Source organism: Chelonia mydas, chromosome 1 (assembly GCF_015237465.2).
Source record: "Chelonia mydas isolate rCheMyd1 chromosome 1, rCheMyd1.pri.v2, whole genome shotgun sequence".
In the NCBI taxonomy this organism is placed as follows: domain Eukaryota; kingdom Metazoa; phylum Chordata; order Testudines; family Cheloniidae; genus Chelonia; species Chelonia mydas.
This window is the reverse complement of record NC_057849.1, coordinates 265,074,476-265,102,398: the sequence shown is the minus strand read 5'-3', so window position 1 is coordinate 265,102,398 and position 27,923 is coordinate 265,074,476. Positions and strand designations below refer to the sequence as shown.

Sequence of the window (27,923 nt, the reverse complement as noted above, 5' to 3'; positions counted from 1 at the left end):
TACAGACACAAAGAAGGGGGGCATGATCAAATAAGTTTGAGAATGACTGACTGCCTTAGGGTCTGTACATTTTGCGTGTGTAAGGTCAGCAATACTGATTTATTATTTCATGCCATGTTGGTGGAATATTATAATGGTCTCTCTCTCATTTATTTCCTCCCTCCTTGAAAGTGTCAGTAGTAGTCGAGGAGTAGAGCTAAGCTCAGGCGTAGAAGTGCTTTTCACATGAAGCCAGATGCAGAGATAAACTAGGATTTTATCCAGTTTACAAATGGAATTGGCTGCAGAGCTAAACAACCACTGTGCTTATGCTGTGTCCTCCTAAGTAGATGCAGCTGCTGGCTTTTCTACCACTCACGGTGTGTCCAGGTTGTCAGTGGATTACAATTGGTTAGCATAGATAGGGCACTTGTACATGACAGGAAGCCAAAAATGCATTGTGTGTCTACTGTTCCTAAGCAGTTCGGAGGAAAACACATAATATATGTGATTTCAAGAGCCGCTGTACTTCAAAAGTGAGTGTAGATGCAATATATTCAAAGCACATTAGAGAACTTTAATTATAGATTCAGCAGGTAAGTTATTTTAGTTTTATTTTCCTCACTCTCATTTTCTCTTCCTTCTCTTAAAGATCTGTCTTCACCACTTCCCTCCCTAATTGATTATCTTTACTAGAGCCCTGCGAGTGACTGTTTCTTTAATCCTGCTTCCGTCCTGCCCTGCAATACCCACTCCCACCCGCTCCCGCATTGTTTCTTGCGTTTTTATCCCATTCTCACGCACAAAAACCTTAGATCCCGCAAATCCCACAAGAAAGACAGATTCTCCTATGCTATTTTTTTTAAAGTTGGTTAATATATATACACAAATGGAATTCAGACACAATTTTTATCACTAAAAATAAAACAAATCTTGTTTAAACTATGTAAAAATATTTTAACTCCTGTTATAATAGACAGCAAATTTCTTTTGATCCCTCGCTTAAATTTAAGTATTGAAACCTTTATTTAAAAAAAAAAAAAGAAAATCTTGCTTTATTTTGCTGAAATTCTATTTATGACAAACTGACTGGAGATTTAGTGTTTTCCTGCAAATTACCACAGTCTCTTTTTTTTTTGCCCACCCAATTGCACCTGCAACAAAGTACATTTTACCTGCTTCCACTGTTATGGCAGCAGGTCCTGCTGCAAGGCTCTAGTCTGTACCCCTGCCCTCCACCAAGTTCTTTCCCATTTCCCACTTTAATTCTGTCCCCTCCTAGCCCCCAGGTTAATTTTATTCTATACAGATTGCCTCTTTCTCTCCTACTTTAATGAAACACACACTCTCACCTGCTTATCTATCTCAGAGAGCAGATTGCTAATCACACACCTCTTTCTGCACATTTATAGACACATTGCTCCTGTATCAGGTAGAGTAGCAGTAGGCCATGGATCAGAGGCACTGCAATAGCAGTACCAGCAGGTCAAGAGCTACATTTCCACTATATTATACAGTGTAATCAGTTGTGGGTCCGTTTTAGACAATGGACACCATTAAAGCACACTTAAAGTGAGGTCAGATTTGGCTCCAGATTTTGGTTTGGTAAAATAATATTTTACAGAATATATTTTTTTCAGAAATACTTTAAACTTGCAGAGAAAACATTTTAAGAAGAGACTAAGATTCCCTTGAGGACTTTGTAATTCAGACACAGAACTATTAAACTAGTTCATGAGAACCGTAAAGTGACATTGACAAGAAAATAACTATAAACCAAAGTAACACTGCCTAGCTTGTTTTCGTTGTCCACGCTGAAAGAAAATTAAAAAGAAAACAAACAGTATAAGTGGTGAACAGTAAATCAGATTACAAAAGTTCTTTCAATGTTAATCCAAATATGATTTTTAACCTGAGTATATTTTAATCTTTAAAATAGTGAACAATGTTTATTTATGATTGCAGGACTGGGTCCTAGTACATTATACTTTTTTGTGTGAGTTACCCTTAGATCAGAAGTTGAATTGAAATTAATGGGACTGTTTGGATAGTTAAATATTAATCACATAAGTAAAGATTATAGGATCAAGCATTTACCTTTTATTAACTTTTTCTAATAAAAATAATTTAGATCAAGAGACAAATTCACTGTTGGATAAGCAGATTCAACTCAACTGAGCCTTGTCAGGATTCAATTTGTATTATAATCTAAATAGTTTAAATTAGAACATTATTATATTTGACTAGGTGTTTAATATTTTATAATGTCATAGGTATACTTTTATCCTTTTAGTTATTGTTTTAGAAAATTTTTGGCGAGCACAGACTATTTGAGCAACCCTGTGTACTAAATTCTTTCAAGTAGATGTACTCTCCTATGGTACATCAAACACGCCTGAGCTAAGAGGATAATTTTGAGGAAACTTTAAAGTCTGTTGTATTGATCAGATGAAAGATAGTGCTCTAAGAATAGTAGGATTGGCTTTAGCCATTTACAGAATTTTGTAAAGTATCCATTCTTCACAGAACACAAGAGAAGCGGTTCTGAAGAAGATTTCAAGCCAGGATGGCAGTGGAAGTATTACCACTGTAACTTAGGCTACTTTCCTGTGTTTTCTTTAATGTACAGTCTTCGCACTACTGTATTTTTGTGTTTGGCAGACTTTCTGGCTTTTATGTCTAGACCACCTAACATTTTTTTCTGCAGGTTTTGCCATTGTTCACATTGTACCAATACTTTGTTTCCGAAATTTGTCGGGACCCGGTTAAATGTATTGAAGGAAGAATCCTCAAGGTAATGTAATAAACCTTCTAGCTGCTACAACGTATTCCATTTTGAAATAAACATTTCATTTAACTTTATTACTAAATGTAATTGATTTACTGTTCCTTGGTATATAACATTGTGCCATGAACTGTAAAAGAAATATTTTATACTTGAGTTCTTGTTCAATATTTTTCTCTCAATGAGCATCTTGATGGAATGAGAGTCCTTTGTGATTGAAAGCACTTATTTTTATTACTGTCTTTACTAATCAAGACTCCTACAATAGTCAAAAATATGAACATAACATATTCCCTTCTGAGTCTGGCCTTTTTCTTTGGCAAACATTGATTTTCCCCTCTCCTGCTCTTTTTAATTTTTTTTAAAGTTACGTGTACCTGGCGTGGCTGTCCTTATTCACTTCCTTACCCACTGTCAACACCAGTAACGTCATCAAGAACTTTGTCATAACTTTTGGAATAGTTTTGTCACTTCATTTGTACTCCTGCTAAAGTTCTTTAAATCTTAGTGTGAGTGCATTTTTTAAAATAATATAACTTGTAAGTGAAAGCTTAACTATTCTGGAGTTTGGATGACTCAAGGAAATGATGAGGATTATGGAGAACGGATGACTACATTGATTTGGATAAAATAGGAACTGACTGGAACCTATAACTATAAAGTTCTAACCAAACCTGAACCCTAATTGATTTTTTTTTTCAGTTTTGGAGAAAGGTTGTTTATTTTATTGTTGTTACATGAAATCTTCAGCTTTTGGGTTCATTTATTCAGTACAAGACATACAGGATTGCTGTCTAGCAACAAACATTCTCCATTAAATTGTGTCCAGTGGTCAAAATTTGGGTCAAAATTACTTGACGATTTCCCTTTTAATATATTTTATTGTAAGTAAATGGAATGACTAAGAAAAGACACTAAAACTAAATCTCAGTTTCTTATTTCTTTAAAGATTAAAGTACTTACAGACTTAGGATTTTTTGCGGAGGCTTTCCATGAACTGTGTCTGCTCAATCATGGCAAAAAAATTCCCTGGAAAGTACCTGCGGGCTACAGACTTATTGGGAAAATGATGGTAAAATATGCATGCTTGAATTATATTTGTACCCTCATATGCCACGAAACTATAACACTTGGTTCTCCTTCATTGAATTATAATGATCAAAAACCTTTACAAGCAGTATAGCCATTACTAGTTCCTGAAATTACTAGTACTCCAGCATCATGCAATAAGCAGTTTAGGTATCATGCACTGAATGAGGGAGAGAACCGGTCATTGAACAGTGAAGACAAAAATAAAGTTTGAATACCTTCCATGTTCACTGTGTTCCATCCAACCTATACAATGAGTAAGGCAGGCGTCTTGCAGGGAAAAGTAGTATGTGACCATGTACTTTAAGACTATGGGTGAAATCCTAGCCTTATTTCAGTCTATGGCAAAATTCCCATTGACTTCAGTGATGCTAGGATTTCACCCTTTCTTATAATGCATATGCACAAAGGGACAGAGTTAAGGATGTATGCACTTGGGCATCTCCTGATCTTGAAACATTTTATTTTGCAACTTTAACATTCCTTTCCTGTAATCTCATGTAAAGAAGTGTGTTTAAGTGTGTGTATATACTTTGGTGTCCAAAACAAAGGTCTGATAGCCTGATTAGTTCTGTTGTTTGTCATTTGAGGATTAGAATCACCCACGCTAGATTAAAAAATAAACTAACACATTACAAATCATATCTTTTCACTACTTGAATTCTTTAATTGCCTTCAGTTAACATTATCTTCCTCTCTTCCTGTTAATATTTGGTTACCATTTTTAGTATTTCACTATAGGAGAAGCTTGTAGCCCTTTTAAAAGGGCCACTGTTATTTTGGAATCCAGTCAGTCTGGAAAGATGAGTACAAATTAGTTTTACATACCAAATGCGGCCCCAAGTTCCTTGAAAATTTTGTAGCATTACAATTACATGGTCCTCTTCTTTAAAATGTTTTATTCCTCTGTTTGTGTGAAAAGCTAACACAGGCAACAGGGGAAAATGACTGATTGTGGGGAACCAGTGAAACTGACTGCAGAGGCAGTGACATCAAATGCACAAAAGGCTAGATTCTGATTTCCTTTCCACAAGTGTTATTGAGACCAGAATCAGGGCTAAGGAAAACCAATTACAAAGAAGCTGAAAATATACAAAATGTCAAAAACACAAATTAAATAATCTAAAAAAAAGAGAAAAACATCTTCCTTTCCCCCATTTTAATGTGTAGTAATCTTAGGTTTCATATGAAACATTACTTAAATGAAAAGTGTTCAGACAGAAAGGTGATCTTATTTAAAATTTCCAATGTTTCTTTCAAACAAATGCCATAGGGAGACACTTCATGGGTTAAGAAGCTGAAAGTCGTGCAAGAGTAAGATACCAGTGTTGTTTCCGAAAGAAAGTGAACATATTGCACCCCCACTAGATTGGGTCTTAAAGGACACCAGTACCATTAATGATATTTTCTTTGGCCCTCTGGGAACCTTCATTATTCAGAGCAGTACTTAAGCGTGTGCTCAGCCCTATTGAAGTCAACTGCATTTGAACATATGATTAAATGCATTTCTGAACTGAGGCTTACATGACAATATAGCATGTGACACTGTACCACTACACTGGTTTCCCCCAAGTTCCTTGTAAGAGCATCAGCAACTCATTCATCATTCATTGTTACATTTTAATTCCAGTCTTTTCAGAAATTCGACTCATCGAAACCACTCCTGACGAATGCAAACTTACAGGTAAGAAAACAACTTTGTCTCATAGAACTAAAATGTTAGTTCAGAGCATGATTATTCACCTGCATAGTACCTGTAAGAGTCAATAGGAATTATGTGACCTGGAGAATATACCTATTCCTGTGCTTTCTATATAACTTTGTATTGTCCATTATATGCTTCTGTAAATGTTTCCTTTTATTATTATTTATTATTTTATGTTAATAATAACACTCTTTAGCACTTCATATACATTAAATTTCACAATAGGCCTCTTTGGATAGAAGTTAGTCTCACCGTTCCTTGGTGGGTCACAACTGAGAATACCAGATTCAGAACAAACTGCTAAGAAATAGGGCAGACACACTGCAAAACTTGTGGTTATTCTTCCATGAGAAATACCAAACAAGCAACAGAAGTAAATTTCTGTCTTACCGCACTGGCTAACAAGAAGTCAGAACTGCAGCCTCCTTAGGTATTCCAGTCCTTGTTTCAACTCCCAGGCACTAGAGTTAATGATAAGTGGTTATTTAAAACCAGTTTCATCAACCAAAGGGCTCTTCTGGTTCCAAAGGACTAGCCACACACCCAGGTCAATATATAACTTAGATCTTACCCTATAATTATGCTGTTGCCAATCCTTTAGTATCTAATATCTAAAGGTTTATTTATAAGAGAAAAGAAGAGAGACTTAAAATTGGTTAAAGGAATCAAATACATACAATAATCGCAAATTTCTTGGATCAAGCTTGAAGCAGTGATGAAATAAACTGCTGGCTTGTTAAGTCTCTGGTTGCTTCCAAATGATTGGAATGTCCACAGTCCTTTGGTTAGAATACTCCCATTACTATAAATTCACAGTCCAGAGATCAGAGCAGGAAAGAGGCCAAATGGAGATGTTTCCAGGGCCTTTTATACTTTCTGCCATGTGTTGGGAACGTCATTGTCCCAAACAAAACCCTCAGCAGTTTGTGGAAAAGTACAGCCACAAGATGTAGTCCAGTGTCACATGAGCTGGTCACAGGCCCTTGCATGATTCAATGAGTCATAGCAGAGGCCATTATCCATATTCTGACTGGAACATCCACAGGAAAGTCCATCAGGTAGGGATAAGATTCTTCCATGGCCTATTGTGTTTGTTGATGGGCTATCAACTTGAATACTCCATTCACGATGTGCTGGCTAGATTGGATGTAAACCACCTGGTCGGTGTTACCCAGGAGCAAACACATTTGAAATACAGGTACATAGTCAATGTTCATAACTTCATGAATACATGCATGATACATATGATACATGCATACAAATAGGATAATCATATTCAACAAATCATAACTTTTCTATTGACACCTTACATGACATACTTTGCACAAGATTTGTTGCAACTGTATAACAGTGGTAGCAACAATAATATACATGGTCATATTTTAATCATATAATGTCACAGTTAGTATTATTATTGCCAGTTTACCAAATGAGAAAACTGACAGAGATTTGACATGACCAAAACTGAAGAATCTCCACAGGATCACTGTGGCTCTATCTTGAGATTTGATTTAGTTAGTTCCGCTATTTATATACTTCATGGTACTATATTAAGAACCTCTTCTAGCTTTCGGAGTGGTAGCCGTGTTAGTCTGTATCAGCAGAAAGAACGAGGAGTACTTGTGGCACCTTAGAGACTAACAAATTTATTTGAGCATAAGTTTTTGTGGGCTAAAGCCCACTTCATCAGATGCATGCAGTGGAAAATACAGTAGGAAGATAGATAGATAGATATACAGAGGTTTGATACGAAATTTAATATTTATGAAGAGCTAAAAAGTTATAATTATTATTAGTAATAATTAAGGAAGCATTTACAGAGAGTAGAATGAAAAATACAAAGTTGTATAGCAAGTACACAGTATTGTTAGTTTTGTGATGCAGGGTTTTTTTTTTTTTTGCTGTGGGGGGTTACAAATAATGTGAGTTTGCTCCCTGCCTTAATCTCTGTAACAAGAATCAAGTCTGGGAGCAGAATTGGGATTTTGGCTGAGATTACTGATATAAAAGTTTAATTGTATACTATTTGTGACTATCTCTGTTCAAGGACAGATACATACTTTGTAAATAGAACAAATTATGAAAATATCCGGACTCTGTCATTGATTTTCTCCTCCAGCGGGAAACTCACCTGCCAGGCCCTCCCATATGTGACCACTTGGCAGAAAAACATTATGGGAAGAACAATACCAATTCCTCCATGGTGACAAATATAATATTATCTAGTATGAGCCATATCTACTTGTATTTTCATGAATGTCATTAATAGAAGTGGAGTACACATTTCTTTTATTGAATTCAAATATGGTGGTTAGCATGTAATTGCATATTAATTCGAATTATTAACTTTGCTTGTAGGTACTAGAAGACTTATTTAATTGGAGTCTACCTCCAGCTGTGGTTTCAATGTGTGATCAACAAATCATGAATAAATTAACTTTGGCCAAAATGCATTTCATCATTTGTCTTTCGGCAACAATAAATAGCATTCCTGAAAAAGTGATTAAAACAATCTATTCTGTGGATAACACTAGCTTAAAAAAGCCAAGCAGAATCGTGGAGTCAAGCATAAAAAGTAATTATAATTGTCATGAAAAAGTCTGATCATCATTTGATTTTATTCTCCAGCTTGTTTCATGTATAATTTTATCATTTTTAACATTTCTGTACACATTATACTGATGCATTTTAAAGAATATTCATATTATGTCTTGCTGAAAATGTAAACGTTTATTTTTTATTTTAGAAAGTTTGAACATATAAGTTTTCAAATTTTTTATAGTTAAAATTTCATATTTAAATTTAATTTAGAGTTGCCTTTCATTCTTACTTGTTTTTATAGATACATTATTGTTGGTGGATCCTATGGCTTTTTGTGCTTTGTACTGTTTTAACATTTCCTGATCACTTTCTTCCAAATGAGTATCCATTTTTTCATCTTGGGAGATGAATGACTGGCTTCCTTTTCTTTTTAGTAAATTACCCACCAGAAGATACTCTTTAGATCATGATGTGGTCACCTATTTATTTTCCTTTCATAGTCAGAATGCTTCACTTATTACTATTAATTATATATATTGTGGAATCTCCCAAGATATGTTGGGGCCCTCTCCAAACATAAGAGATAGTTCATGTCCCAAAGATCTTACAGTATAAAAAGTTGAAGACAGAGAAGTAGATATGGGAACAAACAAAATGGTCACAATGAGGTGAAAGACATGCTTTGTTTATTCCAAAGGTTGTTGGATTTAGTTTGTTATATATGAACTATGCCTAACTGCTCTGTTCTTCCTCATTGGCAGTTGCAGGCTCAGTCCTTTTTCTTCATGGGGCTAGCTCTTGTAGGATTGGAGGCTTTTCCAAATTCCCCCCCACCCCCCCCCCCCCCAAAAAAAAAAAATCCCCCAATCTCTAAACGGAAAGCCCTGTAGCTGCAACTGAGATGTGTGAAGTATAAAAAGTTTGGCAGGATGGTAGAACGAATGTAAATAAGAAATATGTTTGAGAACAGTCATGAATTTCTCATGAATATTCAGTGAATAGAAAAATAAGATAAATTCTTCAAATTATTGAGAATTATTTGCTCAGCTCTGCTCCTTTGTAAGTTGAAGTCTTTCTTGGAATTTAACTGCTATCCTTTGCTTTTACAAATGTTATTTGCCAGTTAATGCAGAAGTTACAAGACACCAGGAACAAAGCAGCATTATTATACAGCTGGTCAGATGTAAAGACGAATTAAATATGGCTATGCTAAAGGTAATTTTGTTGTTTAGGAAACAGTCCACTATTCATCAAATGATATATTTCCTATGTAGCCGAAATTATACTATGGGGACTAGATGATGTAGGGAACTGGAAATGAGTTAGAGTCTCTACTTTCTAGGTCACTGGTTCTAATGTGACCCAAGCTGTTAGTAGCTATAGGTAGCGTCCTACCAATTTCATGGCCGTGAAAAATGTCATGGACCATGAAATCAGCCCTCCCCCATGAAATCTGATCTCTTCTGCTGCTGGGAACCCACGGCTCCTAGCTGCTATTCCAGCCGCGCTAGGGAGGGACAGGAATTGTCCTTCTCTGCATGGCCGCCCTTGGTGGGGAGATCAGACCCACCTACAGAGGCAGCGCAGAAATGAGAGTGGTAGACCCTCACTTCTACGCTGCAGCAGCCCTGGAGCTGGGCTCCAGGCTTCCGTTCCACCCCCCTCCACCATCCCCAGCGGCTTCTGCCACAGCACCAGGCACCAAGCTCGAGGCTTCCTCCCGCAGTGACTCTTGCCGGGCTGGAGGATTTTGCTTCCAGTGGCTACAGCTGGGGCATCCTGGGCTCTGGGCTTCTCCCCTCACTAGGGTTGCCAACTTTCTACTCACACAAAACCGAACACCCTTGCCCCACCCCTGCCCCACTCCTCCTCTGAGACCAAGCCCATGCCTCACCCCTTCTCTGAGGCCCTGCCCCCCAGCTCACTCCATCTCCCCTGTGTTGCTTGCTCTCCCCACCCTCACTCACTCGCTCATTTTCACTGGGCTGGCTCAGGGGGCTGGGGTGTCGGAGGGGGTGAGGGCTCTGGCTGTGGGTGCAGGCTCTGGGGTGGGGCCCGGGATGAGAGGTTTGAGGTACAGGAGGGGGCTGGGGGGGTGGAGCCGAGGGGTTTGGAGTATGGGAGTGGGCTCTGGGCTGAGGCAGGAGGTTGGGGTATGAAGGTGTGTGACAGCTCTGGCTGGGGGTGCAGATTCTGGAGTGGGGTTGGGGATGAGGGGCTTGGGGGGTAGGAGGGTGCTCCAGGCTGGGACTGAGGGGTTTGGAGTATGGGAGGGGGGGTCTGGGCTGAGGCAGGAGGTGGGGGTATGGGAGGAGGTATGGGCTCTGGGCTGGGGGTGCAGGTTCCAGGGTGGGGCCAGAAATGAGGGGTTCAGGATGCGGGAGGGAGCTCCAGGCTGGGGCAGACAGCTGGGGTGTGTGTGCGGGTGAGGGCTCAGGGTGGGGGTGTGGGCTCTGATGTGGGGCCAAGGATGAGGTGCAGGAGGGGGCTCAGGGCTGGGGCTAAGGGGTTCGGAGTATTAGAGGGGGCTCTGGGCTGGGGCAGGAGATGTAGGTGTGTGTGAGGGCTCTGACTGGAGGTGCAGACGCGGGTGGGGCTAGGGATAGCAGTTTGGGGTGTAGGAGGGTGCTCCTGGCTGGGACCGAGGGGTTTGGAGGGGGGAGGGGGATCAGGGCTGGGACAGGGTTTTGCAGCCTGGGAGTGGGGCAGGGGTGCAGGCTCTCGGCAGCGCTTAGTTAAAGCAGCTCCCGAAAGCAGCGGAATTTCCTCCCTCTGGCTCCTATGTGGAGCCGTGGCCAGCTCTGTCCACTGCCCCGTCCGCAGGCGCCACCCCCGCAGTTTGTGGCCAATAGGAGCTGCAGGGGAAGCCCCGAGGTTGGGGGCTTGTGCGCCTGCCAGTTGCAGTCGGGGAAGCCTGGGCTAGGGACTTCCGTCCCCCAGCCGCTCCAGCTGGGGCAACCTGGGCTCGGAACTTCCGCCTCGCCTCCAGCAGGGCTCGGGACTTCCGTCCCCCTGCCGCTCCAGCCGGGGAAGCCTGGGCTTGGAGCTTCTGCACCCTCAGCCACTCCAGCTGGGGCTCGGGGCAGTCCAGACTCGGGGCTTCCCAGGCTTGAGGCTTCAGCCCCGCGGCTGCAGCCAGTCTCCGGGTGCCCAGACTCAGAGCTTCTTCCCCTATGGCTGCTGCTGGGGCTTGGGGTGACCCGGTAGGGGCTTCTTCTGGGGCTGGGACACCCATTTTTCCTGTGGGGCCTCCAAATTGGCCAGGGACCCCTGCCTTAATCTATCCCTGGCATGGACTAGCAACTAGGAACCCCCTCTGTTTCAACAAAGAGGCTTGGGACTAACTTGGACATGAGAACTAATGTACCCATTCACCTTTAGAGGTGGTCCCTGCAGAACATATCTGAGTTATTTTGATGGGATAATATACTGGATAAATAGAAATTAATTCTCTAGAACCTTTGACAAGGCATTTAAAAGAGAAGCATTCCATTTCATTTTGTTGTGTAGTTTAAGAAATTACAGCTCCAGGGATATGACAAAGTAAAATAAAGATTTAAAACATTTTGAATAAACTTACTGGTGCTCTTGACAGGCATTAATTGCTGCCTGTATGAATTCTGCCAAATCCATGGAAAAGGTAAAGAAATAGATAGTGAGAGAAAGTAGTCATTCTAGTGTCAGTTGACTGTTCTCTCCTGGCAAATTAATCATCCTCTATCTATGACCCTTTACCCTGGAAATCAGGCTATTGCTTATTACCTTACCTAATTGTTTATTGCTTATCTTAGATATTAAACCTCATGCATCATGGTTTATCCCAATCTCTAACTATTCAGAGGTGGGAGGGAAAATTATCCCTCATTTGACCGCTGCAGGGTTCTTACACCTACCTCTGACACAGTTGGCCACTATCAGAGACAGAATAACTGTCTAGATGAACTTTGGGCCTGATGCAGTAGGGCAATTCCTATGTTGCTTAGTTGGCAACTAGAAAGTAATACTATGCTGCTCCATACTTGAAAACATGCCACATATAATTTTTAAATGAGTTGGAAGAGTGCTCTTCTTTTAGAGACTATAAAACACTTGAGAGGCATAATACAGATTTGACGCTTCTGATGTTTCCTTTGAGCCCTATCATACCATGGATTTTTAAGAAGAGCATCCTTTTGAGGTCATTGTGGAGTTCTGCTTAAAAACGGATGGCATGACATGTTCCTATGACTTTTAACTTAACTCTTCCTAGAGTCCTGAGGTTGACAAGTTTTTAGTTTAAAGTGAAATTTCTTTCTGATCTGGTTTTTCCAAGGTCTCCTGCAGCTTTACTTAATGTGAATCCGAGGGCCTGCAAGCTACTCAGGGACTTTCAGGACATATACTGTACTCATTAATTATAACAAGGTTATATTTAGATAATAATAGGTTTCTTTCAATATGAACAATTGCTCTTTTATTATTTTATTTACAATTGAAAATTACTGAATCCTGAACTGTATGATCTAAAGATAAGAATGAAAAATGTTTAACTGAATAATTTCTAATTATATTTTATTAAGATATACAGTACTATATCTTCTGGTGCTTAGAGTAATAAATTAGAGTATTGTGCTTAGAGTCATAAATTACAATATTGCCAGTTAAGTATGCAGTGCTACTTCCTGTTCTTTGAGTTTATAACCAGATCAAAAAAATAATCTTGCCTACAGAAATAGTGCCTTGTATTCATGTTGGCCTATTTCAAAGTATGGAAAGTCCTGGACAATAACAGGGAACTTTTTAAGTGTCTTTCTATTATTTGTATTATTTCTTGAAATTACATGATGTTGTGATGTTCTTCTCGTAGGGGATTTTATTGACAGAAGCTGAAGAAAGGCTTAACTCTCTTGTAGCCAGCATACAGAATGAATATGACAGGAAGATTTCTCACTGTTCTGCTGTAGAATTAGAGACTGTTATTGAGGCCAAGCTTCAGCTTGCAGTTATTTCTCAGCAGAGACATCAAACTGCTTTCAGGTAAATGACCAGAATACATTGCAGCTTGCTGAATGTAAGATTAACCCCCCCCCCCCCCCCCCAAAAAAAAAATCAACTATCCTCTTTGCTTTCAAAGATACTCATAAATTTCAAACGTTAAAAGCTACCGGAAGTAACAACAATAATTGCCTGTCTATACCAAAAGAAGGACAGGAGACACTAGATATTATTTTAATCAGGCTGCAACTTTATTACTAGATGTCTGGGACTACCCGGCAGATAAAAGTGTCCAGTGCAGGTAACTCCATGATCATTTCAATATCTACCTGAGGGCTTCCGCAAGCCTCCCCGCTTTTTTTCCATCCAGGCCCCACAGCCAACCCATTGCTGGGACCTTGCCACTCCCACCCCCGAAGGAAGGGTAAGGTGGGCTATAAGGAAGGGGGGTTGGCTCCGTGCCGTGCCAGTCATAGGAGCCCTGAACCTCCCCTGTTCCACTCCTTTAACAAACATCTCCTTTTAAAGTCCTTTACCAAGCCATTTATCTGGTCACTATGTCACTTCCCTATGGAGTAGCTGCACTGGACACCCACCCCACACTTACATAATGAGTTGTGACAGCATAGCCTACTCCTTCCCTATTCACCATAACAAAGCTCTCCCTGAGCCTGCTGTGGGGAAGGCGAAGCCCCCCGACTTTCTACCTTGGCCAATCTTGTGGTAAGGGAAAACATCCTTCCCAGACTCCCTAGAAAGGAGCAATTAGCACAAAGCCCACAGCAGGTCCTGACCAAATTTGGCATTTTGCCACCTCCAACAGGAAGGAGGTGGGTGCTGCTAAGCCTGGTCTGAGGAAAACGGGCTTCTCCCTCCAGGCTTGTCCTTTATCAATTCCCAAGCCCTTCTAGTTCCTGGGGGACATGTCAGCGTTGCCAAGCTGACCCACTCACTTTTGCAGCATCTACTGAGCTTCTCTCTCATCCCGCACCCATAAAGTGCTATACTCCTTCCCCCAGCAAACCAGACAATATCCACCCCTACTTAAGATGTGGTGTGGTCATTTGTGTGCATGGCAAATTGCATTAGGATTCTATTGTCTATTTCATTTAAAAAAAACCATCAATATTTGACATATCAGTTGCTCCAGATAGAGTGTTTGTGATATAATATTTTGCAGAATTAAAAAAATACACCCAGGGTTTTTACTGAAAATAAGAGTCTGGAAATTTTAGCAGATGCCTTCCTATTTTTGGTATAATTTTAGTATAGAGAGAACATCTTTTTGTGCAAAATCTTTTTTTCTGAATTTATGAAATTGTTTTATTTTAAAATGCCTTTGTGTCCCTGGCCTAAGAGAACATTCGTCAGATTTACTCATTGATGTTAGATCTGAATTGTAATACTAGATTTTGGAGCTGTTCTAATTGTATTAATATAGCTTTAATATATTTGAATGAATTAGATATTAATTGCACTGAAGTATATTTGCATTTTAAAATTGAATTAATAGTATTGTGTAGAATACTGTTGTATTTTCATGACTTTCAGATTTCCCCATAATTTCTAAACCTCAAATTTTGTGAAAATTTCTGGTGCCCTTTGAGACCTTCATAAAATTGAGGTTTTCCTGTACTTTAGGAATATCAAGCACAATAGAGATACAAATTATTCATAGAAGTTTCTGTATAATCATCTTCATATCACATTAATGTTTAATTTGGGATAATGTTCCTGCTTATTACCTGCTTAGTATAAAATAGATTAATCTATTTTTATAAGAATGATGATTTTATTACAGTATTTTTTGTTTTTGATAATGTTTACCTCTTCCCTTTAGGTAGGTCTTTTATTTGATGTAAACAGTATTTGCATTGCAGTGGGCTGTTAACTAGAGATTTAAGCTTAGCTTGTCACCCCTTTATGGGGTGTGTAGCGAGTGCTGAAGGAATTGGCGGCTGTGATTGCAGAGCCCTTGGCCATTATCTTTGAAAACTCGTGGCGAACGGGGGAAGTCCCGGATGACTGGAAAAAGGCTAATGTAGTGCCCATCTTTAAAAAAGGGAAGAAGGAGGATCCTGGGAACTACAGGCCAGTCAGCCTCACCTCAGTCCCTGGAAAAATCATGGAGCAGGTCCTCAAAGAATCAATCCTGAAGCACTTAGAGGAGAGGAAAGTGATCAGGAACAGTCAGCATGGATTCACCAAGGGAAGGTCATGCCTGACTAATCTAATCGCCTTTTATGATGAGATTACTGGTTCTGTGGATGAAGGGAAAGCAGTGGATGTATTGTTTCTTGACTTTAGCAAAGCTTTTGACACGGTCTCCCACAGCATTCTTGTCAGCAAGTTAAGGACGTATGGGCTGGATGAATGCACTATAAGGTGGGTAGAAAGCTGGCTAGATTGTCGGGCACAACGGGTAGTGATCAATGGCTCCATGTCTAGTTGGCAGCCGGTGTCAAGTGGAGTGCCCCAGGGGTCGGTCCTGAGGCCCGTTTTGTTCAATATCTTCATAAATGATCTGGAGGATGGTGTGGATTGCACTCTGAGCAAATTTGCGGATGATACTAAACTGGGAGGAGTGGTAGATACGCTGGAGGGGAGGGATAGGATACAGAAGGACCTAGACAAATTGGAGGATTGGGCCAAAAGAAATCTGATGAGGTTCAATAAGGATAAGTGCAGGGTCCTGCACTTAGGATGGAAGAATCCAATGCACCGCTACAGACTAGGGACCGAATGGCTAGGCAGCAGTTCTGCGGAAAAGGACCTAGGGGTGACAGTGGACGAGAAGCTGGATATGAGTCAGCAGTGTGCCCTTGTTGCCAAGAAGGCCAATGGCATTTTGGGATGTATAAGTAGGGGCATAGCGAGCAGATCGAGGGACGTGATCGTTCCCCTCTATTCGACACTGGTGAGGCCTCATCTGGAGTACTGTGTCCAGTTTTGGGCCCCACACTACAAGAAGGATGTGGATAAATTGGAAAGAGTCCAGCGAAGGGCAACAAAAATGATTAGGGGTCTAGAGCACATGACTTATGAGGAGAGGCTGAGGGAGCTGGGATTGTTTAGTCTGCAGAAGAGAAGAATGAGGGGGGATTTGATAGCTGCTTTCAACTACCTGAAAGGGGGTTCCAAAGAGGATGGCTCTAGACTGTTCTCAATGGTAGCAGATGACAGAACGAGGAGTAATGGTCTCAAGTTGCAATGGGGGAGGTTTAGATTGGATATTAGGAAAAACTTTTTCACTAAGAGGGTGGTGAAACACTGGAATGCGTTACCTAGGGAGGTGGTAGAATCTCCTTCCTTACAGGTTTTTAAGGTCAGGCTTGACAAAGCCCTGGCTGGGATGATTTAACTGGGACTTGGTCCTGCTTTGAGCAGGGGGTTGGACTAGATGACCTTCTGGGGTCCCTTCCAACCCTGATATTCTATGATTCTATTCTATGATTCTATGGGCTAATCACTCATGTTTTAGTTTACCGTTCCATTCTCCCACTATTATCATGCTGAACTGCAATTCCCCTTTCTGGTGTTCTAATAAATTGTCTGTCATCCAGCTGAATCCTCATGTAGCCTTGACTCAGAGCCTACCAAAGAGAAGATTTTCTCTTAAATACATGGACTAATACTAATTATATATTGGACTTATCTACCATTCTCCATCTTCAAAGTGCTGTACAAACATTCACAAATTAACTGAAGACATTGGGATAGCACAACTATATAATCTTTCAGCTGAATTTTCTTTAGATTATTTAAAAGAAGACAGAAGTTTCCCTGAAGTCCAGGCAGCAGGACTGGTGCTTTTGTATCAGAGTTAATAAGGTATTTAGTGTAGATGCGGAAATGAGAACTTGTAGACTGCCTGTGGACATTTCTCCTCATGTAATCCTTGTGGTTCACTGTTCCTGTCAAGCAGATTAATGCTGCTGTAAATTTCCCCAAGAGAAATAACTGACCAGTATGCAATGACTGCTCTACCCTTTTGATTGCTATGTCAATTTTATGAAACTCTCTTGTCAGTATCCAACTACGTAATGTTTCTCTCTTGGCTTACAATTTGCTTCAGACTGGAACCTCTTTTTACGGTGTCAAGGTACCAGTGTGTGTCAAGCATTTGCTGATTATCTTTTGGGGCTCTCCAATGCAAGGTAGATGTTCAGTCGGCCTTATAGATGGGTGGTTCAGTGATCCAAAGTGGTCAGGAAGGAAGTACGGTACTTAATCTTCAAATGTTTGCATATGTCCATTACACTAGATGTGTGTGTGCCTTGCACACCAATGCCAGAGAGTTTTCCCAAGTAATAGAGGGGTGCCACACCTCTGCCTCCTGCTCTGAGTTGAGGGTATAAAAGGCAGAACTGCCCTGCCCATCCTTCAGTTCCTTCTTACTGTCTGTTCTTAGAGTGTACTCGTTCCTCTTTCTAGCTTTTGATAATTAGTAGTTAGCCTAGTTGTAGTTAGTGATACTCATTTTGTTTCCTTGGACCTCTTTTTCCTTTTCTTTTTGTTTTCCTTTTATAGCCTTAATGTCAATAGTTAGTGGATCTGGGCTTTAGGAAGCCTATGCCAAGGGCCCTTGGCTTCAAGCCCTGCTCCAGGGGTCACAAACCAATGCCTGTGAATCTGAGTGACCCTGACTCCTGCTGTTTGAAGTATTTGGGTAAGAGCCACGTCAGGGAGAGCAATCCAGACTGCCAGGGTTTCAAGACTAGAACAAGGAAACAAAATAAGAGTATCTCAGATACATCCCCATGGAGACTGCCCTTTGCCCAGCATCAGAACCAGATCAGTCAGATTGAGGGAGTTCCTTAACCACTCCTTTCAGAAGTGCTCCCCTGGCCTTACCTATAGACAGAGACAGGAGGAGATTCCTGTGACAGGGCATCTGTCCCACACTGGGGTTAAGGTGGCTAGGCAGGCCATTTAAATCCCCCAGGTGCACCTGGAGGAGGAGCCGGGGAGCAGGCCACTAATTAGGAACAGGTGGGGCCAGTATATAGCCAAGTAGCTGGCTATTGCAAGGGTGTAAAAGGTTGCAAGGAAGTAGGCTACAGTCACTCCCTGAGTAGAGGGAGTTGGAGGGTGGCAAACCCAGGGAGGGGAGAAGTTAGTAAGGTAGGAAGAAGCCCAGGAAACTGCAGCAAGGACTAAGGAGATATAGCCTTTAGCTGCATGTTATAGGGTCTGAAACCCTGTGTAGAGGGTGAGTCTGGGTTCCCTTACCAGCCACTGGGTAGTGGCACAGCGCAGTGGAGACACCAGCTAGACAACAGGCTCTGGAAGGACTTTGAATTCTCCAGAGGGGAAGACTTTAATGATCTGGCTGGAGGGCCAAGCCATGAAGAGGAAGCTGCAGATCTGGGAATGAGCGAGGCAGCAGAATGAGACAAGATGGGAGAAGACACCACTGGAGGGAGGGTGCAGACTGGCAGAGCTATTCCCCACAGTGGCCAGCAGTGGTAAGTGAACCCTGTGACAATTCCACTAACCAGGACAGTCTTCAAAGAGGTACAAGCACTTGGAGCACCCTCAGCTGCTGAAGCCTAAGAAGAGGACCGCTTTGACTTCATCAAACTCCTCTGTACGGGACTCTTTGGCTGCAGAAGTTAGCCAGTCTTGTATTGAAAGTACAGTGTGCCCTTTGGCTGACCGCTCCCCGGTACTGCAGTTTAGTGGATCTCATGAGCAAAGCCATTGACTCTAGTACCCATTCTGGGGCCACTGAGATCAGTTACTTCATCAGTGCAGATGGTGGAGCCATTATTGCTGAGCATGGGGATGTGAGGGCAAAGGCCCCTTTTGGTACTGACCACTCTGGAGGCCTACAAAGCTGCATAAGTTCTGCTGAGCCTTTTGGTACCTCCCTTGCCAACCATCCAGACCAACAGTGCCATGTGGAACCATCACACAAGTGATGCATATGTTGCCGCCAACATTTGGATCTGTTTTGGTCCTTGTGACCTTGAGTCCTGTACTGCTTTCTTCAATCTCCTTAGTGTTGGCTCAGAGACTACCGTAAGTAACTGCGCCACCTCAGATTAGGAAACCCTCAATGCTGCTGCCGGTACCATAGTTGCATCATAGATCACAAACCTGATTTGTGGTTATGCTGCCCGGTACTGCACCACCCTGGCTTCATAGTTCTCTGCTGCCACCTCGGATTCTGAAGTGAGTTCCTTCTTTTTCCACTTCAGGGAGTCCAGGGCCTCCTTCAGGAACCATTTCCATTCTCATAACAAGTGAAAGGACTGGAATGTCTGGTCTAGGCAGAACTCACCTCCAGTACCATACCAGCCCCATCACTGGCCTCACTGGGTGTCTTCCACATTACAGTCCCTATCCTGAAAAACACTGATAGCCCTGAGTACCTTTATGCACAAGAGTAATCCCATTGAACTCAATGGGACTACTCACAAGGTGCAGGATGTAGGTAGTTCTTCACCATTATGTAAAACTGGAATAAAGTGGTGGCAAATCAGTCTTTAAGGATTCAGTTGGGAAGAGTGGGAAGACTAAGCAGTACTAAAACAGGTTTCAGAGTAGCAGCCGTGTTAGTCTGTATTCGCAAAAAGAAAAGGAGTACTTGTGGCATCTTAGAGACTAACAAATTTATTTGAGCATAAGCTTTTGTTGTTAGTCTCTAAGGTGCCACAAGTACTACAAAACCGCTTTCTTGGTTTTCATTACTGTTTGAGGCTCTTTGTGTACTGAATCAATTAAGTCAGTCCAGTGTGCAGTTGACACATATTGGTAGGAGTATGTGAGTAACCTTAGAATACTGCTGTTCATCCTTTGTCTGTTTTCTGCATAAATAAAGGACTGTGTCTTCTAGAACGTTCAATCTAGCATTTTTCAAATTTCACAGTCTGATTCCCATTTACAGTATTTAGAGGCCTTAAATTATATTTACTCTCACTTTAAGGCAGCTTTACATTGCCAGAGCTGTGCAAAGAGGCCGCAGTGTAAATTAACCTGGCTTATCATTTTTGAACAATTAATTTGTGGAATAGTTTTATGCCTTCCAACAAGAAGTTGGAGCTTTTGCCTTTTGAGTTATGGTAGCTTGGAAATACTTTGCATTGTTCAATATCACAGAAAAGCAATAACGTTTCAGAAATGTGGTGAAAGATGGGAAGGTTGGAAAAATACATATAACTCATATGGTGTAACTACACGTGTGACATTGTTGCTTGTAGCTCTGATTCAGTAGAAAGTTGGGGACAGCTGTTACAAGGAGCACATTCTCTGGAGGGTGGGCCTATGTTTGGCTCAAGAGCATTTGTTAGAAAAGATTTTCCCACTAGATCAGTTTCCCAAACATTTTCCTGTCTTGAAAATACCTTCATTCTTTTGACAAAATGTGGGATTTCCATCTATATTTGCAATTGTTGGAGATTCCTTTTCAGTCATAAAATATCAGTGTAGCTGGTAAGTCCTCTCTTTTTCAAAGAAGCACTGTTTAATTAGAGTGTTGCCAACACTCATATTTTTTCCTAATGCCTTAACTGCTAGAACGAGGTTGCACAAGAATCTTACCTTTTAGGTTTTTTTAAAAATGAAGTTTATTGCCCTTGTGGTTGCAAAGAAAATCTTGAAAATGTGACCCAAGTGCAGTCTACAGGCTCAGAAACCAGAAGGCAAAGAAAAAAAGCCCATCATTTATTATTTTCAAGCCAATCTCATGATGTCGGGGGGAGGGGGGCGCTGACTGATGATTTTTGAACACTTGATGTTCACAGTACTGTGGTTCATAGAGCACTGGGCCTTGGGTTGCATGTATGTGCTTCTCAGTGTGCCTGTTACAGCCCTTTTATATTAAAGGTTACTGAAAATCAGTCTCTAGCAACGTTGAATGATTGTGAGGGGGCAACTTCCAAATACCATGTGACTGCTTACTGGAGACTATGTAAAGGAAGTCTCTTGATTCAATCTTGGGAAGAGAGAAGCCTCTCTACAGGGACTTGGCAAAAGCCTGAGGTATAGTTACAAAGGGATACCAAGGAAGAAGGGTGTGTCCTCTCCTTTCCTAGCATGCAGAAAGTGGTACAGCCTCTATTAACAGGTTTGTCTGACTTTAAGTCAGGGATCTCAAACTCAAATCACCATGAGGACCACATGAGGACTAGTACATTGGCCAAAGGGCTGTATTACCGACACCTTTTCATACAAAGATACAAAAGCCCCTGGCCCCGCCCCCACTCCACCCCTTCCATGAGGCCCCGACTCTACCCCGCCTCTTCCCACCCCTTCCCTGCCCCCATTCCAACCCCTTCCCCAAATCCCCGCCCCTGCCCTGCCTCTTCTCTGTCTCCTCCCCGCTCCTTCCTGGAAAGCGCTAAGTGCTGCCGAACAGCTGTTTGGCGGCAGGAAGCACCTGGAGGTAGGCAGAGGAGCCAGGACGCGGCGCGCTGGGGGAGGGGAGGCGGTGGGTGAGGGGAGCTTGGTGGCCACAGGAAATAACTCTGCATAGAAGTGGGTTTTTTACCAACAAAATGCCCAAATAAATCTGTTAGTCTTTAAGGTGCCACTGGACTCCTCATTGTTTTTGTAAATTCAATATATGCTATAGATACATTTTTTTGTATTAATTAAGAAAAATCTAGTCTATAACTGCTGATTCACAATCAGAAATGGTCTAGACATCAGAATGATTACATAAAAGCATAAAATGATACATACTTTTGTTTTTTAACAATATGTTCCCTATCAGTGCTGCTTTGGCTTTCTCTGCAATTCGACTTCTTCAGGATGCAATCATTTTCAGGAAGAATGTTCCACATATTCAGCTAAATATACAGCAAACAAAGCATCGAGTATGTATTGATACAGATTAACTTTGTAAATTATTGTTTGCTTGCTATGTAAAGTCTTGCATCAAAATGTCAAATTGAGCACACTGCTGAACCTCTTTTAGAAATGGTGGTGCGGTGATCACCACTCATGCATTTATCTACAGCTATTAAGCAGTGGTATCTGAAGTATTAAATTTACTGTTAGTCTTAGTATAGGAGAGGTCTGATATATCTGATAACTCTGTGTGGTTACTGTTGCTAAACATTGACTTTTAGTTGCCATCATAGTAGTTAATATGCTGTGGGAGTATTGTAAATGCAATTAGGATACTTTTTCATGTTGCATATTTTAGCATCAACATTTCCTCTGCCTATAAACCCCATAAAAAGCAAAGCAAAACAAGAAAAAAGACCACCAGAGAAATACCTTATTGTATTGACCTAACCTCCTCCCAGTAGTTGTGCTACAGTATACAAATCCAGGATTTTCTTTTATACTGTAAAATATAGATTTGAACTTCAAACCTCTTCAGACACTTTTGGATGCTATATAATAAATACGTGATTGACTTTACTATACGTAAATTGTATAAGCAAATGTATTGAGTGAGAGCATTTCACTGGAAGAGCCTGAGAGAGAAGTACACATCACCACTGAGATCTAAAATTAGAAGAGTGTCTGATCAAATCTCCTAATTCTCAATACTTGTCTAAGGATTGACAGAATTTTGACTGAGGTCTTTTATTATCTTGACAGTCCCACATATTGTAGCTCCAGCAGTGACAATTAAAATGTAAGATGGACTGCAGTAACTGTTAAGGCTCTCAACATACAATATCATTAAAGGAAACTGATTTTGAAGGTCAAAATCCAGCCTTATATCTAATTTTCATCAATCTTTGCAAACATGCAAGCCATTTATGTTGAATGGGTGTCACTAAAAGCAGAATGTGAGTTGAAGTATATAATTGTGATACTAGCTAAACAACAAGCTCTGGCCATGCTCATCTCTTGTGTTCTGATGGCACAAGCTATTGATATCTGGGCTGCAGAACACAGTCTCAGAAAAGCTATTTGTAATGGATTGGAGGTGGTATAAAAGATTGGCTTGGGAGCCTGAACTCTGTGGTAGGTTTTGTTTTGGAAGACAACTGCTTGAGGTGCCTTAGACATCTGAAATGTTAGAATTAGTCTCAGTGGATTAGTGTGCAGACTGCAGATGAGGTGATCAAAAGTGTATAACAAATGCTCTTTATCACCTGGTCCTTGAATTTATCACGTGCTCATCACCGGCACATATTCTACACATATTACATATTTATTTGTTCTCACATTACCACAGTTTAATTTTCATTGTAGATTTCATTATTTCATCGGGTTTTAACTTAATAAATCATAATTTGACATCTGTAATAAAAATGATTGAGCCAAACTGAATAAACTTTTAATTATAACTATGCTATTTTTAAAATATTTGTATTATTTTGATTTATATTATACTAACAAATACATAAACTTAACACAAACAGTTCTGCATTGTCTGTGTTAAAGTAGTTTATTCACAGAATAATTTTTTTTTTATTGACTTTGGAAATATGACCAGGATTCTTATGTAGACAGTACTCCGCTGCCTTGCAATGTAATAGCACAAGAACATATGAACATACGTCTGTGGCTGAGATGTCGCATGGCATTAGTGACTGCACTAACAGCGCAGATCCGTGGCATTTGTGACATGAAAGGTACTACTGTCTTTGCTTTAGTATTTTAGATTATAAGCTCATTGGACAGGGACCATATGTTCTTGGGTGTCTGTATAGTGCCCAGCATAATGGTCCTCTTATCCCAATCTCTACTACAGTACAAATAATAAAATATTAATGTTAGCACTATCAGTAAACAACTGTTTATACTGAATTCAGCCAATACAGCCAGGAAAATATTCTGTTTCTGAATTTGGTCTTTCCCTCTAGTTTATAAAGTATAAGCCATTAAATCAAAGAAGGCTCATTTAATGCTCATTACCTTCTGAAAAATCAAATATGTAATAAAAAAATTGATGTGCTTTAAAGCAATTAAGTTAAATAGGCACACTTAATTTTTAAAATTTATTGCTGCTACATATCTCTATTTTGAACAAACCTCAAATAAGCCTCTGCTGTGCTGACTTCATATAGCTCCCATAAATGGAAATGTTCTGTTCCAGTTTCTTTTATTTCCAGGCATTTGAGCATGACAGTATAAAAATACTTTATGCCACTAATTGCACAAAATTGCTAGGGAATTTTTTTTGTACATAAGATTGTTAGTTAATATTTCATCAGTTACACAATGATGTATTGGTGTTAACTATATTGCATTATGTATACATGTACATTAACATATATGTTAAAATTATGTATTTACAATTTATATATAATTCTACTTCCACTCTGAAAGGTGACTGTAAAACAGGAACATTTAGTGTGTCTTATTGATTCCAGACTGAATTTTTTTAATTGTAAATTGAGCTGATGTTTTTCCTACTTCAAGTCGTACAAGCTCAACAAGGGTTCATAAGCTGTGGTCTTTCTGGCATGAGTATCATCTCTACTAACATAGGTTTGCAGGCCAACTCTGCTCTGAATTGCACCTGTGCAGCCCATATAAAGGATAATGGAGTTTCAAAGTTGTAACTGGCAGAAGATTTTTGAAGACAATAGTGGAGTTGAGCAGGTGTAATTGGAGAATATCCTCAGGCTTGCAGAATCTTCATTACTTCATTACTTCTACTGATGCCTCAGAAGAAAAGAACCCAACTTGTGTGTGTTGGCAATGCTGACAATTTGAAAACAAACCATTTTTTCTTGTAAATTGAACACATTTGATATTGAAATCAGTGAAACACAGTAAACATGGAAGCCCATTATATCACTTTTATAGTCATTTTTCAGAGTGGATGCAACCTTAAAGTGTGGAAGAGAAAGGTACTGTAAAATTTTAATCTTATTTTTATTTTTAATCCCCTTATTTGTTTTAGAAAATGACATGAATGATTGCTCAAGTCTGATAAATGAAGTAATAATAGAAGCAGAGGCCTTCAGTGACATTGAGACACAGGCTGAAGTGATGGTGCAAGCTGTTATACTTGACCTGCAAGAAAGGCGCCCGGTGACCGGCATTAAGCTTCTTCTGCAGGTTTGAATGAAAACAAAGAACAGTTGTTAGTTTTTTTGGTTTTTGCCAAATAAAACTGCTGCCAGGGTAAATTAATCCTGAAATAGTTAATACCTCTTAGATAATGTGAATATAAACATACTTTTTCATTTTATTTGTGCCTTTATAAACAAACAATAACATTGGTTAAATTGGTTTATTTTATCTGTGTTTAAATAGGATATAATCAATTTACTCCAAGAAAAGCCATTTATTTCCCCAATGGCTTCTTTAACACTAGTGAAAAGTATGCTTCTGCTGGCTGACATATTGACAACACAAACGGATGAGGACACAGAGCATCACTCTTCTGCAGTCGAACGATTAAATTTGTTAATTCTGGCTCACAAATTTACCATTAAACAGGTGAGGGTATGTTGGTGATTTATGTTAGTTTCATGCGATTTGCAAACTTCTCATACTCTTCTCATTTGTGACATACTCTGGAAACTATTTTAGCAACTCATTGGAAAGAAAGGGGGCATATAATCCAATTTCCTTCAGATTATACAATGTACAAAATTAGACCTTACCAAATTCCTACAGACTCAACAAGGGTTTTAGATGCAGATGTAGATAATCTGTACTTTGAATACTATCCTGTGTCATTTTGAAATGGATAAGCACTTAGGCACCCAAATCCCTATGTAGGTACTGAAATAAATGGCCTCATTTTCAAGGATGTTGAGCACCCACAGCTCTCACTGAAGTCAAAGAGTGCTCCACACCTCTGAAAATCTGGACTGAAACCAAACCAGAAATCAAGTATAAAATAGCAATATTTAGTATTTATAGATATTCACAAAAATAAACTGAAATGGTGTAAATAAAGTGATTTTACATACAGTTAAAATTCATCTAAAGGCATAACACCTGTAACATAAGTTTATAGCAATATGCTATTTCCTTCATTATTTGGAAGTAGACATGCCCTTCTTCATTTTCTGACCACTCCTGATACTGGCTCACAAAAGAAGCTTTCAGATTAAACTCTCTCCTTCCTTAAGTGTAGACATGCAGTGGCTTAAACTATTAAATTGTTATGTCCCCAAACCTATATGATCAAGAATGAAATGGACCACTCTGTCCTCTTAGAATTCCACCTGTGGAACTTGCTAACCTGAATAGTTTTACAGCCTGCATAACTGCAGTTCCTAATTGTCTTGACTCCTCCTATGTCAACAGTGCTTGTAGTTTTGGCACATGAATTTATATTATTGTGAGACAATCTCTCACTGGCTTCAAGATCTTTTCTCCAAATCTGGCAGTAGCAGCATTCCATCTCCAGAACTAAGGTGTCAGAGGTTCTGTTTCTTGATGACTTTCTGGTGTGAGGGAATTTGTTTCTGGAGCCCTTATCCTGTTTCAGAGGCTGAGACTTGTAAACCTGATCATGAGCTCATTGACCTTGTGTCTGTCCCATCTGGGATACAGTTTGAAGTACCCAACTTAGAGGAACTTTCTTCTCAATGGAGAGGACACTTGGTGTTAATTCAGCAGTTCAGGAGTATCAAGCCCTTCTTCAGTGCGCTTTCATAAGACATAATGAAGTCAGTCAGTGGGTCTTTGGATCTATGAGCACAGACCCTTGTATACATTCAAAGTGCAGAATTGCAACCTGGATGTATATAATATGGATCACATGGTTTGTATTGTGTATAATTATCTTTATAAAATACATTTTTACTAGATTTTTACCCTTGGAGAACCAATCGAACAGTACATAGAAGACCCTGCATTGACAAGTCCTGTGGTTCCTTTGAAAAATAATTACTTGCCAGCTATCAACGTACTGGCAAAAGTCAAAATGAGAATTGGTAAGAAAAATCAAGTACATTGTTGAAGTAATGGGTCTGATGAATAGTTGAAAACTAATATCAGATTAACTGAAATAGTACCAGAGGGGTATGAATTACATCAATTTTTCATTAAGTAATGGTAAAAATGTAAGGAAAATATTTCCTTCTGAAATCTTCAGTAGATGGATACAGTCATTGCAAATAGCAAAACAACTATACGGACAAGGTACAACTATTACAACAACCATAAACATTTTAAAAATATGATTTTTACATAAATATTATAGTTTTGTATAATGCATGTTACTATATTCCATATAATTTGCATTCACATATCCATTTATTTTACAACTGCCAAGTGCAATGTGTAGTTTTAAATTAATAACTTTCATTCTTTCCAAGCAGAAGTTAACAATACCATGCTGAGTGCCACACACAGCATTTATTCTCTGAGAATTGCCCATATATATTCCAACTCCCTAATGTATGGATCCCCATGGGGAGTCATCTCAGAGAACAGTTGTTATGGTAACTAAACATTTTTTAAAAAAGAATAGGAGATAATCTGGGCCAATATTCCTTCTCTCAATAAAATAAGTTATAATGTTTAATGCTGTGTGTGAGCTGTTAATGAACAAATAAATTCTGCTTCATTTGTCTAGTGTAACTAGCAGTGCATGATATTTTTTGGCACATTACTTGGAAATGTACTGAATATACTCAGAAAAAAGCTTTAAACTCTGTTTGATGTTTAAATTAAATTAAATCATTACCGGACCTCTGTCAGTAAAAAGCCAAATGTTTAAAAAGTCAGGACATTCATAGCTAAAGTTACACAAACAATATTAATCTTGTCTGCATATTCCCTCCCGCCAATTGTCTTTTGGTGTAGTGCAGTGGTGGGCAACCTGCGGCCCGTGAGCCACACACAGCCTGTAGGTTGCCCACCACTGGTGTAGTATCTGAATCATGGTAGATTACAGATATCAGTATTTAGGACAAGGCAGAGTGGTCTCTTTGGTTCACAAAGATGGCTATGATATAGTTAGGCCCC

General features: G+C 40.0%; 1 protein-coding gene and 1 long non-coding RNA gene across 5 annotated transcripts in view; one reads left to right on the top strand and one right to left on the bottom strand.

The window, feature by feature from the left end:
• The window catches only part of CFAP54 (cilia and flagella associated protein 54), a 211,857-nt gene that overhangs the window by 143,921 nt on the left and 40,013 nt on the right, over positions 1 to 27,923 (top strand). For all 4 annotated transcript variants that reach the window (XM_043545723.1, XM_043545720.1, XM_037884774.2 and 1 more), the window contains 11 exons: positions 2,687 to 2,773; positions 3,714 to 3,836; positions 5,484 to 5,537; positions 7,917 to 8,133; positions 9,223 to 9,314; positions 12,946 to 13,115; positions 21,793 to 21,895; positions 23,479 to 23,617; positions 24,895 to 25,052; positions 25,251 to 25,436; positions 26,761 to 26,887. In XM_043545723.1, coding sequence (XP_043401658.1) covers positions 2,687 to 2,773; positions 3,714 to 3,836; positions 5,484 to 5,537; positions 7,917 to 8,133; positions 9,223 to 9,314; positions 12,946 to 13,115; positions 21,793 to 21,895; positions 23,479 to 23,617; positions 24,895 to 25,052; positions 25,251 to 25,436; positions 26,761 to 26,887 — 1,456 coding nt within the window. The remainder of the gene's footprint in view (positions 1 to 2,686; positions 2,774 to 3,713; positions 3,837 to 5,483; positions 5,538 to 7,916; positions 8,134 to 9,222; positions 9,315 to 12,945; positions 13,116 to 21,792; positions 21,896 to 23,478; positions 23,618 to 24,894; positions 25,053 to 25,250; positions 25,437 to 26,760; positions 26,888 to 27,923) is intronic.
• LOC122465636 overlaps positions 24,924 to 27,923 on the bottom strand; it is a 30,508-nt gene continuing 27,508 nt past the window's right edge. Inside the window, exon 3 of the long non-coding RNA XR_006290622.1 lies at positions 24,924 to 25,046. This is a non-coding gene — a long non-coding RNA (uncharacterized LOC122465636). The remainder of the gene's footprint in view (positions 25,047 to 27,923) is intronic.